Here is an 18,454-nt window from a genome sequence, read left to right as displayed (position 1 = left end):
GCACCTGTTGTTTCCTGACTTTTTAATGATCGCCATTCTAACTGGTGTGAGATGGTATCTTATTGTGGTTTTGATTTGCATTTCTCTGATGGCCAGTGATGATGAGCATTTTTTCATGTGTCTGTTGGCTGCATAAATGTCTTCTTTTGAGAAATGTCTGTTCATATCCTTCACCCACTTGTTGATGGGGTTGTTTGTTTTTTTCTTGTAAATATGTTTGAGTTCTTTGTAGATTCTGGATATTAGCCCTTTGTCAGATGAGTAGATTGTAAGAATTTTCTCCCATTCTGTAGGTTGCCTGTTCACTCTGATGGTAGTTTCTTTTGCTGTGCAGAAGCTCTTTAGTTTAATTAGATCCCATTTGTCAATTTTGGCTTTAGTTGCCATTGCTTTTGGTGTTTTGGACATGAAGCCCTTGCCCATGCCTATGTCCTGAATGGTATTGCCTAGGTTTTCTTCTAGGGTTTTTATGGTTTTAGGTCTAACATGTAAGTCTTTAATCCATCTTGAATTAATTTTTGTATAAGGTGTAAGGAAGAGATCCAGTTTCAGCTTTCTCCATATGGCTAGCCAGTTTTCCCAGTACCATTTATTAAATAGGGAATCCTTTCCCCATTGCTTGTTTTTGTTAGGTTTGTCAAAGATCAGATGGTTATAGATGTGTGGTATTATTTCTGAGGGCTCTGTTCTGTTCCATTGGTCTATATCTCTGTTTTCGTACCAGTACCATGCTGTTTTGGTTACTGTAGCCTTGTAGTATAGTTTGAAGTCAGGTAGCGTGATGCCTCCAGCTTTGTTCTTTTGGCTTAGGATTGACTTGACAGTGCAGGCTCTTTTTTGGTTCCATATGAACTTTAAAGTAGTTTTTTCCAATTCTGTGAAGAAAGTCATTGGTAGCTTGATGGGGATGGCATTGAATCTATAAATTACCTTGGGCAGTATGGCCATTTTCGCGATATTGATTCTTCCTATCCATGAGCATGGAATGTTCTTCCATTTGTTTGTGTCCTGTTTTATTTTGTTGAGCAGTGGTTTGTAGTTCTCCTTGAAGAGGTCCTTCACTTCCCTTGTAAGTTGGATTCCTAGGTATTTTATTCTCTTTGAAGCAATTGTGAATGGGTGTTCACTCATGAGTTGGCTCTCTGTTTGTCTGTTACTGGTGTATAAGAATGCTTGTGATTTTTGCACATTGATTTTGTATCCTGAGACTTTGCTGAAGTTGCCTATCAGCTTAAGGAGATTTTGGGCTGAGACGATGGGGTTTTCTAAATATACAATCATGTCATCTGTAAACAGGGACAATTTGACTTCCTCTTTTCCTAATCGAATACCCTGTATTTCTTTCTCCTGCCTGATTGCCCTGGCCAGAACTTCCAACACTATGTTGAATAGGAGTGGTGAGAGAGGGCATCCCTGTCTTGTGCCAGTTTTCAAAGGGAATGCTTCCAGTTTTTTGCCCATTCAGTATGATATTGGCTGTAGGTTTGTCATAAATAGCTCTTATTATTTTGAGACACTTCCCATCAATACCTAATTTATTGAGAGTTTTTAGCATGAAGGGCTGTTGAATTTTGTCCAAGGCCTTTTCTGCATCTATTGAGATAACCATGTGGTTTTTGTCTTTGGTTCTGTTTACATGCTGGATTACATTTATTGATTTGCATATGTTGAACCAGCCTTGCATCCCAGGGATGAAGCCCACTTGATCATGGTGGATAAGCCTTCTTTTTGATGTGCTGCTGGATTCAGTTTGCCAGTATTTTACTGAGGATTTTTGCATCAATGTTCATCAGGATATTGGTCTAAAATTCTCTTTTTTTGTTGTGTCTCTGCCAGGCTTTGGTATCAGGATGATGCTGGCCTCATAAAATGAGTTAGGGAGGATTCCCTCTTTTTCTATTGATTGGAATAGTTTCAGAAGGAATGGTACCAGCTCCTCCTTGTACCTCTGGTAGAATTCAGCTGTGAATCCATCTGGTCCTGGACTTTTTTTGGTTGGTAAGCTATTAATTATTGCCTCAATTTCAGAGCCTGTTATTGGTCTATTCAGGGATTCAGCTTCTTCCTGGTTTAGTCTTGGGAGGGTGTATGTGTGCAGGAATTTACCCATTTCTTCTAGATTTTCTAGTTTATTTGCATAGAGGTGTTTATAGTATTCTCTGATGGTAGTTTGTATTTCTGTGGGATCGGTGGTGATATCCCCTTTATCATTTTTTATTGCGTCTATTTGATTCTTCTCTCTTTTCTTCTTTATTAGTCTTGCTAGCGGTCTATCCATTTTGTTGATCTTTTCAAAAAACCAGCTCCTGGAATTCATTGATTTTTTTGAAGGGTTCTTTGTGTCTCTATCTCCTTCAGTTCTGCTCTGATCTGAGTTATTTCTTGCCTTCTACTAGCTTTTGAATGTGTTTGCTCTTGCTTCTCTAGTTCTTTTAATTGTGATGTTAGGGTGTCAATTTTAGATCTTTCATGCTTTCTCTTGTGGGCATTTAGTGCTATAAATTTCCCTCTACACACTGCTTTAAATGTGTCCCAGAGATTCTGGTATGTTGTGTCTTTGTTCTCATTGGTTTCAAAGAACATCTTTATTTCTGCCTTCATTTCGTTATGTACCCAGTAGTCATTCAGGAGCAGGTTGTTCAGTTTACATGTAGTTGAGCGGTTTTGGGTGAGTTTCTTAATCCTGAGTTCTAGTTTGATTGCATTGTGGTCTGAGAGACAGTTCGTTATAATTTCTGTTCTTTTACGTTTGCTGAGGAGTGCTTTACTTCCAACTATGTGGTCAATTTTGGAATAAGTGCATTGTGGTGGTGAAAAGAATGTATATTCTGTTGGTTTGGGATGGAGAGTTCTGTAGATGTCTGTTAGGTCCACTTGGTGCAGAGCTGAGTTCAATTCCTGAGTTCAATTCCTGGATATCCTTGTTAACTTTCTGTCTCTATCTGTCTAATGTTGACAGTGGGGTGTTGAAGTCTCCCATTATTATTGTGTGGGAGTCTAAGTCTCTTTGTAGGTCTCTAAGGACTTGCTTTATGAATCTGGGTGCTCCTGTATTGGGTGCATATATATTTTTGATAGTTAGCTCTTCTTGTTGAATTGATCCCTTTACCATTATGTAATGGCCTTCTTTGTCTCTTTTGATCTTTGTTGGTTTAAAGTCTGTTTTATCAGAGACTAGGATTGCAACCCCTGCCTTTTTTTGTTTTCCATTTGCTTGGTAGATCTTCCTCCATCCTTTTATTTTGAGCCTATGTGTGTCTCTGCATGTGAGATGGGTCTCCTGTATACAGCACACTGATGAGTCTTGACTCTTTATCCAATTTTTCAGTTTGTGTCTTTAAATGGGAGTATTTAGCCCATTTACATTTAAGGTTAATAGTGTTATGTGTGAATTTGATCCTGTCATTATGATGTTAGCTGGTTATTTTGCTTGTTACTTGATGCAGTTTCTTCCTAGCCTTGATGGTCTTTACAATTTGGCATGTTTTTGCAGTGGCTGGTACTGGTTGTTCCTTTCCATGCTTAGTGCTTCCTTCAGGAGCTCTTGTAGGGCAGGCCTGGTGGTGACAAAATCTCTCAGCATTTGCTTGTCTGTAAAGTATTTTATTTCTCCTTCACTTATCTTAGTTTGACTGGATATGAAATTCTGGGTTGAAAATTCTTTTCTTTAAGAATGTTGAATATTGGCCCCCACTCTCTTCTGGCTTGTAGAGTTTCTGCTGAGAGATCTGCTGTTAGTCTGATGGGCTTCCCTTTGTGGGTAACCCTACCTTTCTCTCTGGCTGCCCTTAACATTTTTTCCTTCATTTCAACTTTGGTGAATCTGACAATTATGTGTCTTGGAGTTGCTCTTCTCGAGGAGTATCTTTGTGGCATTCTCTGTATTTCCTGTATTTGAATGTTGGCCTGCCTTGCTAGATTGGGGAAGTTCTCCTGGATAATATCCTGCAGAGTGTTTTCCAACTTGGTTCCATTCTCCCTGTCACTTTCAGGTACACCAGTCAGACGTAGATTTGGTCTTTTCACATAGTCCCATATTTCTTGGAGGCTTTGTTCATTTCTTTTTACTCTTTTTTCTCTAAACTTCTCTTCTCGCTTCATGTCATTCATTTGATCTTCAATCACTGATACCCCTTCTTCCAGTTGATCACATCGGCTACTGAAGCTTGTGCATTCGTCACGTAGTTCTCGTGCCATGGTTTTCAGCTCCATTAGGTCATTTAAGGACTTCTCTACACTGGTTATTCTAGTTAGCCATTCGTCTAATGTTTTTTCAAGGTTTTTATCTCCTTTGCAAGTGGGTTCGAACTTCCTCCTTTAATTCAGAGAAGTTTGATTATCTGAAGCCTTCTTCTCTTCAAAATCATTCTTCGTCCACCTTTGTTCCATTGCTGGTGAGGAGCTGCGTTCCTTTGAAGGGGGAGAGGTGCTCTGATTTTTAGAGTTTTCAGCTTTTCTGCTCTGTTTTTTCCCCATCTTTGTGGTTTTATCTACTTTTGGTCTTTGATGGTGTTGACATACAGATGGGGTTTTGGTGTGGATGTCCTTTCTGTTTGTTAGTTTTCCTTCTAACAGTCAGGACCCTTAGCTGCAGGTCTGTTGGAGTTTGCTGGAGGTCCACTCCAGACACTGTTTGCCTGGTTATCAGCAGTGGAGGCTGCAGAACAGCGAATATTGCTGAACAGCAAATGTTGCTGCCTGATTGTTCCTCTGGAAGCTTCGTCTCAGAGGGGTACCTGGCCATGTGAGGTGTCAGTCTGCCCCTACTCGGGGGTGCCTCCCAGTTAAGCTACTCGGGGGTCAGGGACCCACTTGAGGAGGCAGTCTGTCCGTTCTCATATCTCAGACTCCATGCTGGGAGAACCACTACTCTCTTCAAAGCTGTCAGACAGGGACATTTAAGTCTGCAGAGGTTTCTGCTGCCTTTTGTTCGGCTATGCCCTGCCCCCATAGGTGGTGCTCTACATTTCTCATTCCTCTTGCGTAGCACTCATCATGGCTTCTCTAATGTAAAATTACATATGAACCCACCTCACTCTCAAGAATGACTTCTTGAATGTAGGGACTAAGTCTTCTTTATATTTTTGCCCATTCCCTCATTGCCTTTTGCATAAAAGATAAAAAATGTTTGTTGGATAATGAATGAATGTTTGTTGGACTTGTTAAAAATAAATGTGTGAACTGTCCCCTGTTCTATATAATCCTGATCTTCTTACCCATTACTTCCCCCACCCAGCATCTCTCACCTTCGAATGAATTTGTAATTTAATTACTTATTTTTGTTATTGGTATTGGCTGTCTTCTCCCTGTTGAATAGTAAGTGCCCTAGGGCAGCGATCTTGGGTTTGTTCACCCGTATGTGCCTAGCACTCAGAACAGTGCTTGTTATATTGGTTGAGTGAATGAATGAAACTTGAAGCCAAAGGTCAGTTTTTCCCCTTTCTTTGGATTATTGTCAGTGTTTTTCAAGGTAAGAGACATTGTGGCATTGGAAGATCAGGAGAGAGATGGAGAGAGACCCCAAAGTCAGCTTCTGCCACTTACTATGCTGTGCAGCTTTGAGCAAGTTTCTCAACTCCTCTGAAGGTCATTTCCTAACTTTTAAAGGTTAATATAACTTGAATTACAATATTTATAGAAGGATTACGTTTTAGAGGGAAAAAAGCATACCATAAAATCAGTAGCTTATGTGTCCTGATCACTGCTAATACCTGCTAGAACTGGTGCTACACACTTTCCATTCATTGTGTGTTTCCACATCCACTCTGTGCAGCAGGGCCTGTTGTATTAATAACTGTTTCACAGGTGAAAGGAGGAGGTTCGTGCCCAAGACCACACCATGGTGGGTAGCGGAACATCGCTTGAGACCAGGTCTGTGGGACTCTAAACCTGGTGCTTGTAATTCCTGCCTACTGTGCATATGCTCAGCAGGGGGCTGCATGATTTCTCCTTTGGAGCAGCAGTTCTAGATTTTTCCTTCCTGCCCTAAGGTGGTTGAGGGATACAAAGGGCTCATGAGTACCACTGGCCCCCAGGCAGTATCTTTCTGAAAAAGCCAGGCCACATCCTCTCAAGAGGTGATGGGCAGCATAGTCTGGTTTGAAAAATCCCCCCGATGAATTGGATTCTCCCCCTTCTGCTAATATACCTCCACTTCCAGATCTATTTTTCTCTCTCTGTCCCCTTATAAAGTTTTTTAACTCTTTGTATTTTGCACTATAAAGTATTCCTGCATTAAGACTGTTTTAACCTTTTTATTTTATTTCATTTTTTATTTTTTGAGATAAGGTCTCGCTCTGTTACCCAGGCTGGAGTGCAGTGGCACAATCTCAGCTCACTGTAGCCTCCACCTCCCGGGCTCAAGCAATCCTCCTATCTCAGCCTCCCAAGTAGCTGGGACTACAGATATATGCCACCACACCCGACAAATTTTTGTATTTTTTTTGTAGAGATGGGATTTTGCCATGTTGCCCAGGCATGTCTCAAACTCCTGGACTCAAGCCATCCTCCCACCTGGAGTGTTGGGATTATAGGCATGAGCCACCATGCCAGGCCAAGACTGTTTTAAAGATTGTTGCATTACTGTTTTGGAAACAAATTCAGACATTTTAGGTTGGGATAGCCAAGTTGATCATTACAGTCTCTTCTATTTATTGAAAAAGTACTGAAATTTTTAAGAATTTTTGAGAGATCTAAAATGCCATTTCAAAACACAGTTAAATCACTAATAATTACTGTAATATAGTGTCAAAATAAGGCTGTTTTCTGTATAAAAAGTTAGCCTTTTCAGATATTTTCATTGAGCACTGAAAATTACTAAACTAGGATTAATGGAACGGATTATTTCAGCATCTAGAAAAACATCTTTTAAGTTTCAGGAAATGAATTTCTCTTTTGAAATAGTTTGTCGTCCGTTCAAATGCCGAAAAGAGATACTTCAGAAAATATTAAAACGAAAAGAAATTTCATTTGTATGCTATAAATCATTATTTTTAATTGATCGGGAAGTTTGGTAGGAGGCCAGAGAAAATTGGCAAACATAAAATTTAAAAGGAACTGTGAGTATTTAATTTCAAGTACTCTTTCAACAGAGATAAGATTATTTATTTTTGTAGCTTTATTGTGGTGATTAAATCATAAGCTTTCAATCTATCTGACCTAGCTTTGAATCCTCACTTTTCAGTTTATTAAATCTGTGAGCTTAGACATGTTAACATTTCAAACTTTGATTTTTCTCACCTGTAAAGAAGGAGCATTACCTTTTACCTACCTCCTAAAGTTATCTTATTACATGAAATAGTATATGCAAAGCATCTAAACAGTACCTAATATATTCTAGGCACTTAATAAATGTTTTATTATCATTAAAACATAATCATTTAGGTATAATGTGATATTTGAATAGCTATTTGCAAATGAGTGGGAAACATTTTTTTATGGACTTCTATGTACAGTTGTCAGCTTGGTGTGGAATACCCTTTTTAAAAAAAAAAAACAATTCAGAGGTAAACTTTATCTCATCTTGGGATGAACTGTCAACTTCTGCATTAGTCAAGTTTTAACTAATGAAATTTTATTGCAAAGTATGGAGAAAGCAGATTATGAATTCTAAGTTTCTCATATAAAATTGTATTTCCTAGGAGAGTGCGTAGAAGGGCTGCGGGAAAATGACTACCTGCTGATTCATTCCTGCCGCCAGTGGACCACCATCACTGCCCACAGCTTGGAGGAGGGTCACTATGTCATTGGGCCAAAGATAGAGATTCCGGTACATTATGCAGGTAAGACTCCTCCAAGGGCCAAGATGAGGCAGCGAGAGAAAGGGGATGTGAATAGCTAAACTTTTCCTCTAAGAATTGTCTGTAAACTAGAAAGTAGAATGACTTAGAGAATCAAACATTTGTGTGTGGTTATCGATCAGTGAAAGCTCAGATTCGTTTTGTTAGAAGTATTTCTAATTAATGCATGTAGTTAAATGAGGATTCTTATTAGGTATTTATAAGATAGAAATTTTACAAATAAAACACCTCTATTGTCTTGGAATTAAAATCAATACATGTAGCCAACCTCAGAGCTTCAGGGGGTCATGTCTCTGAGGAATCCTGTATACAGTTTGAACATTGCTTTTGTGAATGACTTTGTGAAGATTTCACAAGATTCCGTCTCACAAATTAATACTGTGGTCTGGGTTTAAAAGTATTGGATTGGTAGTTCATATACCTGGGTATGTCTCTCCTTTCAATAGGCATTTAGATTACAGGCAACTAAGATGCCCTCACTGCTTTAGTTAAATGAGGGTAATACCTGCCTTCTCACCTCACTTTGAACCCGACTCAATGCAATAGTGCCATATAACTGATTTTTATTGAGTATATTCTGTGTGCCAGTACTGTTCTAGGAGGTTGGGATACATCTAGTGGCTTAAATAAGCTTTAAATAGTGATAGCTTATAAATGCCATTAAAAAAAAAAAAACTTATGTTACCATATGCTTTTTCCGGCACTTATAATACATTATATAAAGGATCTTAGCCTTTTCTCTAGTATTGTTCAATATTTTCCAAGTCTGTTCAGAATACCTTAATCAACTAACCATAAATTGTGTAGCCCTAGACTGCCATTGTGTTCTCGAATAACCCCTTTACAATGCACAGAGAGTTATTATTTGGAAAAGGGACCTTACTGTATTCCCACTGTCTAGACACAGCAAATGGTATTTGTTTGATGAATATTTAATGAATGAATGAATAGTTTGGTACCATTTTTGATTCCTGGGAATCTTCAAATGCTGATATGACCCAGGGATTACTTAGCTTCTCAAAAATCCTTCTTACTCAAAAAAATTATAAGACAGAATTTCTGTGGCCTAAAACTTTGTCCTCTAGAATTGTATTTCCTAGCCCTAAGAGTAGCCTTCATGGAAAAAGAGAAATGTATACTTGTAGAAAGCATTACATCTGTTAGACTGTAACTCAGGCAAGTGGGGCAATTTTCACAGGGGCAGAGAATGAAACAAACCCCCTACCCTACCCATTCTGTCATCAGAATGGTTCCTACTAGTAGTGAGATACATGCTACTTTTAGCAAGTCCAAATTTTGTTTCTGTCTTTGTGGAAAACTGGAAAGAAAGGTAAATTGCTACATTGCTTCATCCTATATACTTTTACCTAATCTGCTGTATTCTTCTATGAGGAAATTACGTTTTAGTCTTTCCCGCAAAAGCGCTGTGAAAAGCTCTGTCAAATCAGTCTTCCCAAAAGAGTGCCCTCATTTTATCACTTCCTCAAACCCCTTTAGAGACTGCATCCTGCTGCTAGATTCTTTGACTTGTTGTTGAATGCTTTCCAGAGGCTGGTTCTAGTCTACTTCTCCAAACTGATCTTTTCTATTCCGAAGAGTGAACCTCCCACTCTTGCTACATTAGTCGTCTCACTGTTTCCTGAACATACTAGACACTTTTCCATTTACACAGTCTCTAGCTAGCTGGAGTTACCTCCCTTAGCTCATCATTTCATCAGGAGGGTTCAGCCGTCCTCCGCAGCCCCACATGGTCTCCTGATGTGTCCCATTCATTTAGCACACGTCCTCAGTCTTCATTCAATTACCTTTTCCTGTGTACACACTCACCAGTTGGACTGTACAGTCCTTAACAAGTTATACCAATTCTAAAAAACACCTGAAGCCTTTGGATCTGTACTCAAAAGAAAATTCTTTGTGGCTATGGGTGTTTGACTTAGGGATCTCAAACTTGATTATACATTGGATTCACCTGGAGAACTTTAAAAAGACTGATGTGGGGTCCTACCTCCAGAAGTTAATTGGTCTGGAGTGTTGGCTGGATATCAGAATTTTTAAAGCTCCCCCGTGGTTAAAATATACAGCCAGTGTTGGGAACCCATTGTTGTAGAATGAGCATCCACAATGTGAGATAAGATTTCCTCAAACACACACAAATATTTGTAAATATTTTGGTGTTTGGAACTTCTTTTTAAAAGAACCATCCAGCTTCCATTGGGAAGAAAGATGTGATATTGTTGAGCAGCTTGCTTTTGATCCATAAGGAAGGTGACGGATTATGTTGCAAATATACATTTTAAAAAATGAAATTGAGGTGCCAAGACTTAAGAGGAAACATGGGCACTAAGATCACATCATTCAACATAAAAGAGAGAAAATACATTAAAGAAAGAAAAGCTTGAAACAGGACCAAATAGTTCATGAGATCATTTGCCATTAAACAAAATAGAATGAATCGCTGGTCATGAGTGTCTGAATGTTCTAAGCTGTCTTCCTCAATTTTTTCAACAAGAAGTTTAGGTAGAAGTTTTGAGGTACAAATAGATTCCAGCTGATCATTTTGTTTTGTGTTTCATATCTTAAGATAGCACCATGAAACTTGCTTTACAAGACAAATTTAGTGATTTGGTAGTTTTTTTAAAAAAAATTGTATAAACAGGTAAATAAGAAGGCAGTGTGGTTTTATAAGTGTTTTTTGTTTGTTTGTTTGTTTTGAAACAAGGTGTCACTCTGTCACCCAGGCCAGAATGCAGTGGTGTGTTCATGGCTCATTGCAGCCCTGGACTACTGGGCTCAAAGGATCCTCCCACCTCAGCCTCTTGAGTAGCTGGCACTACAGGCTTGTACCTGGCACCACGCCCAGCCAACTTGTCAATTTTTTGTAGATACCAGTTCTCGCTTTGTTGCTGGTCTCAAACTCCAGGTCTCAAGCAATCCACCTGCCTTGGCCTTTCAAAATGTTGGAATTATGGGTATGAGCCATTCACACCTGGCCTGGGAGTATGTTTTGATTACAGTGTAAAATGGAGACCCAGGAGTCTTGATATGATTGATCATTTCAAGGTTATAGTGTATATATTTTGTCTCCAAGAATCTATTTATTGCCAGGTTTAGCCCTTGGAAAAAAGAGAGCGTATAGTACATTGTGGAGACCAAAAATCATTTATGTCTCCCTAGCTTATTTGTGCTCTAGTTTTAATTAGAGGAAACCCTTATATATGTATATTTTACCAATTTTTCAGAATTTCATCTAGGTTGAAATGAATCTCACTTTTTTTTAGGACAGTTAATAAACAGTAATTTAAAATGTTTAACAGAGTAGTAAAGCCCACCAGCTTTGTAATCAAACAACCAAGTTTGATTTCTCATTCTGCCATTTTCTGTCTATATTACTTTGGGCAAGCTACTAAACCTCTTTAAATCTTTGTTTCCTCATCTATAAAGTGAAGATAATTATAGTGCCTTTCTCTTAGGGTAATTGTGAAGACTGAAAGAGAAACACCTTTCAGAGTGTTTACCACTAAGTAAGCCTCCATAAATGTTAATGGTGATGACTGTGATCATGTTAGCTACTAAATGTTTCTAAGGATTTAATTCTTTATCCTGCACTACTAATTACAAGTTGAATTACTCTTCATTCAAGCTAGTTGAATACCGACACCCCTCAATGTTATTTGGGCTGCTGTTTTTTGTTTTGCTTTTGTAATTTTATTTTGAAGTTGCAGTAGTATAGTTTACTCCCTTTTGCCATTTCCCCGGTTTTACCCATTTTTAGTATCATTTTGCCACATTTGTTTTTTATCATTCTTACCCTCCTCCCTCCCCACCAAATGCACATACAAATACAGACAAATATGCTATTTATTTTTTTCTCAGTTATTTGAGAGTAGACAGCATACATCCCCCTAATACTTCACTGTGTATTTCCTAAGAACAAGGATATCCTCTTATATAACCACAGCACTGGTAGCAAATTCAGTACATTTAATACTTTAATCTACTGTCCATGTTCCAGTTTTGTTGATTGTCCCAATAATGCCTTGCTGCATTTTTTCCCCCTCTGGGACAACATCCAGTCTAGGACCACTTACCACTTATTGTATTTTGCTCTTGTATCTCTTTAGTCTCCTTTAATCTGGAACAAGTTCCTCAGCTGCCTTTGTCTTTCGTCATATAGACATTTTTTAAAGAATACAGGCAAATTATTTTCTAAAACAACCCTCAGTTTGGGTTTCCCTGTGTCCTCGTGATTTGATGAGGCTATGCAGTCTTGGCTGGTCTGCTCTGTGTTGTGATAATGGCAAGGGATGTCCTTTGCCCCTTATTGGTGATTTTAGTTTTGATCACTTGGTTAACGTATTGTCCAGTTTCTCTGCTGTATAATTACCATTTACTTTGTGATTACTGGGAAATTTGAGAGGACGTACTCTTAGACTCTGTAACTATCTTGCTCTTTCCCTAAATCTTCTCCCCCCACCACTCCCCTATTAAGTAGTTATTGATGATTCCTGTCTGATTCCGTTTTTACTATGAAGGTGGCAAAACAGTGCTTTTCTAACTTAACTCCACCATTCCTTCTTGTATTTGTTAGCCGTCATTCTCCTGTAAGGAAAAGCATTTTTTTCTCTTCTGTTTATTTATTTTTTTACTTACCTGTTATTATGAGCATGGACTTGTGGATTCTTATGCCATTCAGTGTACTGTGATATATTGCTGTCCTTGTTTCTTCAAATGGTCCTATGTTTCTCCATTTGGGTATAGGCTGGCACCTGTGTCTCTGTGACATGCCCCCTTCATTTTTTAAATCATGTCCTTATTTTCTGGCATAGGTAACAACCATTCTTTTCAATCAGTATTCTCCTTTGGTCAAGGCTCCTACACTCTCCTATTCCAAGTAGTACCCCTTACTTTGTGATCTTTGGTAAGAGAGTCCCTTGGAGTTGGGCAGTGCACAGCCTCGGCAGCCATAGGCCACAGCTCCATTCATGCATATTTTGGAAAGCAATAAAACTCAGCGTTTTAAAGATATGTGTTACATCAGAGATTTTCATGAAATTCTTAATATGAAAAATAATTTCATAAAACTTTGAAAAAAGGTAACTATGACTTCTGTGGTTCTTATGAGAACCTCACACTGAAATGGTGGTGACAAGAATCTCCTTATTCTGAATTCTGAAATTATTTAGATGTGCTTTGGAAAAATAAAGACATTCCCTATTCTGGCAAAATAAGTTTTAGACAAAAGGTGTTTTCTTGTTATACCAAATAATTGATCCTGAGAGAATGTGTCCAGTCAACATCACGTATTTTGCTAATAGTAGAGAACCCACTTAAGAAAAATTGACATAGTGTTTAGAAAAGAGATTGCCACATTCGTACAAATTGTATTCAAAAGACATCACAGATAAATGTAATCTAAACTTTCCTACTTCACATTGCTACCAAAGGGGCAAACCTTTCCTACAAAATGTACAATACAGAACTCAAGATTTTTTCTGCATTCTGTATACTCAGAACATTAACTCCAAACTGCCTGGACCTGTGTCAGACATTGCTAGCTCAACCTGCACACCCACTCTTCTTCCCACTCTTTTACCCTGACTTATTAAACAAAAACAAATATTAAATTTTTTTAACCTAGCAACTTAATTCTAGCCAGGAATTTCTGAAGTTGAATGGTTTTTATTCTACAATTAATGTATCTATTCATCAAATTCCTTTTGTCTCTGCAGCTCAGCATGACCAGTCAAGCAGATCATCCCCAGTTGGTTACCACTAAAGCTGGTGTCTCAAGGCCCTTGTTTATGCTGACCCTTTCTAGGGCCTGAAACCTAACTTAGTATGCATAATGTGACTTTTTTTTTTTTATAAAAAAAAGAATATAAACCTCAAGCCCCACGAAAGCCTAGATATACCATTCTCTCTGGAATTTTATTTGCCCTCCTGAGCTCCAAGTCTCCACTCTATAAAATGGAGATCTACTGTAGAAAAATGTTGTTCAGATTCTCGGAGATCTAACTTGCGTAAATGGCTCAGCACAGTGCTGGCACGTGAGTAATACAAAATCAATGGTATCTCCTCTCACTCCCCTCTGTCATGAAAAACAACAAAGAAAACTCTAGCAAGAGACAGCTTTGAGAAACCAAATGGGTCAGAACATGAAGTGTCTATAAGGTCTGCCAATTTGCAAAGTAATGGAATTCTGAGTGGGTTTATGAAAATTTATAGCATTCCGTGGCAAGCTTGCTGTCATCATGGATGAACAGATACTGTCATCATGGATGAACAGATTGCTACTTGAACATAAGCATCTGAGATAAACTCCAGCCACGTTTGGCTTCTATTTTTAAATTCTCATCCTCCTGCAAATCTGGTGAATCTGTAACAAGCTAAAATGATCTCAGTACTTTCCCTCCTAGTTGTAATATGTACAGAAGTAAGTGACACTTGAGCAGAAGATGGGTAAGAATTGCTTATGCAGTTTTCAAGGCCCTTATTCAGCAAGCACCTGGATTTATATCAGCAGTGCCTGTTTTTAAAAGTGTAGGATGTGCAGTGTTTGTCTCTTGGGCAAAATTATAGTAATGTGGCATCTAACATAACCTTGAATTGTAATTACTGAACAAAAGGAAATGTTGAAACAAGCTAATTTTATTCTCCTGGGTTGCAAGTTTAATTAGCATGAATCATCCATTTATAAAAGTAACTACTAGTGTTGAACAACACTTTGTGTACTTTCCCTGTTACATGGGATAAAGCTTATGTGACGAAATGGAAAATAACCAAACTTTCTTTTCAAAAGTCCTCAGAACTAATATAGTATGCTGAGGAACATTTATCTCAGCCATTTTTTGCCATTAAGAAATGTTATAGATCTAAAAAATAACTATTTTTGATGACTGAATTTTTAGGTTATAGTTAACAATAACTAAAATTTATTTAGTGCTTACCATTTCTTAGGCACTTCGTTAACTCAGCATTTTACTTTTATTTTTTCATGTGACTTTCACAAGAAACTCATGAAATGGGTGCTATTAATCTATATTTCATACAAATACAAGCTGAGGTTTAGAGATGTTAAGTGTTTGTAATAATACACAGTTAATAAGTGTGATTTGAACCCAGGATATGTGGCTTCAGAGCCTGCCCCCGTCTCCACTATTCCCTGGAAAGTGCTAGGAGGCACTTTTACTTGGAAGTCATCCTAGAGAGGAGAGATCTGTTAGAATTAGCCAATAAGCTGGGTAAAGCTTTCACTTTTCTTCCTTTCACTGGAGCTCCCTACTTGTATTCTGACTCTAGGGAAAAATTAAGTAGATAGATAAGACTTGACTTTTTCAGATTTACAAGTCATCTGCCTACAGGTGACATTCCCCTTGCTCAGTAAATTTCTGGGAAGAGATTCCAGGGGAGCCCCTGGAGCCTCAGAGGGGACAGCTGCTGGGCCTAGGGGGGTGATCAGATCAGAGGCAGGAGGCCTGGGGAAAGAGTCTTTTAAGTGTTGAAGAAGGAAATGGGTGATGTTCAACAGGGCAGTTTCAAGTAAGGAAACTGAGGAAAATTAGATTACAAAAGAGAGTTAAAAATGAGTGAAAGGTAGACAGCAAGCAAGGATCAACTATTTTTGCCAAGATATTTTGTACTAAAGGGAAACCAATGACATTTGATTTGGGGGGAGCAAAGTAAATATAAAAATTTTATTTAAAAAAAAAAAAGGAAGCCAAGAAAGAGGACATAGGAGTGAAATCAGCTTTCCAGTATTTCATATTTTTAAGTATAATGGAATCTGAGAAATCTTTCTAGACTAAGGGAAATGATTCAGAAAAGGAAAAAGAGAGAAAGTAATTAAGTAGTATATTAGTCTGCTGTCTAGGAAATTGTCTCTACCATTTTTTTCCTCAAGAGTCAAAAATGTTATTCTCTTCCTCTCTCCATTACTTAAATTTCATAGCTGCTGTAACATAGTTTTTGTGGTCAGATAGAGGGTAAATGTATCTTTCACACATTGGTATTCACACTCATATTTTAACTCAAAACAAAGATGAAGAGATTATCTAAGTGTCTTTGCTACAAGAATGGATTGAAGATTGTCACCAATCTTCAGTATAGCTTTCTAGTCCTACTTCACATTGCTTAATAATAACTCAAGGAAATTTGAATATGAATGGATTTCATGATGAGATGATTAGGGAATTATTGTGAGTTTGTTATTTGTAATCAATGTATTATAGTATGAGGGAAAATATCCTCACTTTTTAGGGAGACATCCTGAATTATTTAAGGGTGAAATGTGATTATAAAATGCTCGAGCAAAAGTGGACATAAAAATAGATGACTCTGGCAAACTAAGTTGTTAAATCTAGGTAAAAGGTATATGGGTGTTCATTACCCGAATTTTCCATGTGTTTGGGAATTATTGTAATAAAAAGGAAAAAATTGACTCAGCACAACCACCAGTGGCAAAATAAATTGTATAGTTGAACTCTTATATGGCATTTTTATCAAAACCACTCTGCCTCCATCCTTGAATCCTATTTATAGTCTTAATTAATTTTTCTGGGGGTGAAAGTTCATCTTTCACTGGGTCGTTTTGTTCCAGTGTTAAATGTTTGTGGCAACAACAAAGTGAAGGGTGAATTCAGGAAGAAATGATGTTGTTTTCACCATGTGGTAGAAGCTTCCAGCTCATGACTTCCTATGGAAACCTGATTGCTCCCAGCTGTGGCTGGTTTCTAGCGACTGACCCAGTTGATGGTAGTGATTTAATTATTAAAGGGGGGTAAAGTTTGGATAGGTGTATGTAAAACTTGGAAAGAAAGGAACTTTTTAAAAAATTATTTTCTTAAAATAAGAGCTTTATGAGAGATATGGAAAGGGAGAATATGAGCAAATACATTGCAGAATTATTTGGTGTCATACTATGTGGCTTTTCTAGATTGCTCTATAAATGCTAGTAAAGCTCTAAAAATTTTAGAGTCCTTTGATTGCTTATTTTCACATTTCAGCCTGTTTACTCAGAATCCTTGCAAATTATTTACTGAATCTACAAACAGAAAGTATAGTATTAAAAAAAACCACGAAAATTCTAGCACAAAACAGGGATGGGGTTCAAAACTCCTAGGCTACTGTTTTCCATTTCTTTATACTTACATTTAGGTACTCAGTGGAAAGTTGGTTACTTGAAAGGGCTAACGCCAGTTCAAATATAATTTAACCTATGAGATAATATGATTAACATCAGGTGGAAAGTTTGAACAAGCTGCCTGTGACCACACTGTTAATGGAGTGTTTATAGCATGGGTGGGAAAGTGCTTGTCTCACTTCATAATTTGATTTCCATATTGGATTTGTACCTCTAAGAAGTAGTGTGACCTTTTAAAAGGTTCTTTTTTAGGAATTTCTTTGAGCTTTTTCTATTTGTGGAAAACAGACTTCATGGGTTCCAAAACTGATTGCAGTGCTAGCAAAACTTCCTGAATTGAAGTCACTCTGCTCCATTTCTTAGGCTTGGAATCACTTGCCTTTGTGAGTCACTATCCAGGGAAGTCGTGTGCTGGCTTTCTGTTAACCCTGACCCATTTCTGTAGTTGTTGAGTGTACTGCAACAGGAAAACAACAAAACTATGTGTACCATGTGAACTTTTCTGATATTTGGAGCAAGAGGGTAGATGATTCAGACGTGTCTGTGTTGATTTTTGGTGAGGTATACATTACACAGGGCCTCCAACATGTTAGAACTGGTTTACAGAACACCGTAGGGTTTGTCCCTAATAGTGAGTCAAGCCAATGCGTGAGTGTGAGACAAGCAAAATAAACACAGAGCTTTTATTTTTTAGATGTTAAAAATCATTGTAGGTAAACCAAATGCAGTAGACACATAGACATGAGAAAGATTCCGTTTTCCCATTCATACCTTCTACATTCCATACGTTTCTCAGTGGCAATTACATTTTTTCTTATAGACCTTCATAGCATTTTATAGTCCCAACTCTTTTCCTTTAATAAAACCGGTCCCCTCGTGTGGGAGTCCCAGTTCTCTGTCCACCTAGGGTCCTTTCCTCCTGACCCACAGGGTAATTATGCAGCGAGTCTTGTTGATTCTCTTTCCACACAATTCCTATCAAAACTGCTCCTCCTTTCCAGCCTACAGTGACTGTGTCTCCCTTGCTCTAAAGAGCAAGGTGCCTCCCTTTCCTCCTCCAATCAGTCATCTATGTTACTGTCAGATTATTATTTTTTTCAAGTACAGCTCTGTTATTTTACCAGCTAGCCAGGAGTTTTCAGAGATGTTTCCCACGTGAGTATAAACTCTGGTCTAACGCTGGGCCTTTTTGAGGTCTGGTGTTCCTTTGACTACAAGCATCATCCTCCAGCAGACAACCCAGCAGGCACTCGCCACACCAGGTTGTTTGTTGTTGCTCAGGTAGGCTTTGCCCTGCCTTGTTCCCGCCTGTGTCTACTGCTTGGAGGGCTCACACCTCATAGCCACCACCCAATAGAGAAATCCTGCCGCAACCACCACCACCTTCCTCAAGAAGAAGAATAGTGAAATCCGGCCTCATTTTTACCACCTTCCTCAAGAAGCTTTTCCTAATCTTTCTCACCAGGTAGATCCTTCCCCTTCAGAATCCCTGTAACAATCTGCACCCATGACTGTT

At 38.3% G+C, this 18,454-nt stretch overlaps 1 protein-coding gene across 2 annotated transcripts in view; it reads left to right on the top strand.

Annotated features, from left to right (window-relative positions):
- The window catches only part of GAREM1 (GRB2 associated regulator of MAPK1 subtype 1), a 208,062-nt gene that overhangs the window by 71,588 nt on the left and 118,020 nt on the right, over positions 1-18,454 (top strand). For both annotated transcript variants that reach the window (XM_003830252.6, XM_034943933.4), the window contains exon 2: positions 7,641-7,781. In XM_003830252.6, coding sequence (XP_003830300.2) covers positions 7,641-7,781 — 141 coding nt within the window. The remainder of the gene's footprint in view (positions 1-7,640; positions 7,782-18,454) is intronic.

Source organism: Pan paniscus, chromosome 17 (genome assembly GCF_029289425.2).
Source record: "Pan paniscus chromosome 17, NHGRI_mPanPan1-v2.0_pri, whole genome shotgun sequence".
Classification (NCBI taxonomy): domain Eukaryota; kingdom Metazoa; phylum Chordata; class Mammalia; order Primates; family Hominidae; genus Pan; species Pan paniscus.
Note: the sequence above shows the minus strand (reverse complement) of the source record. Positions and strands in the feature narration are given on the sequence as shown.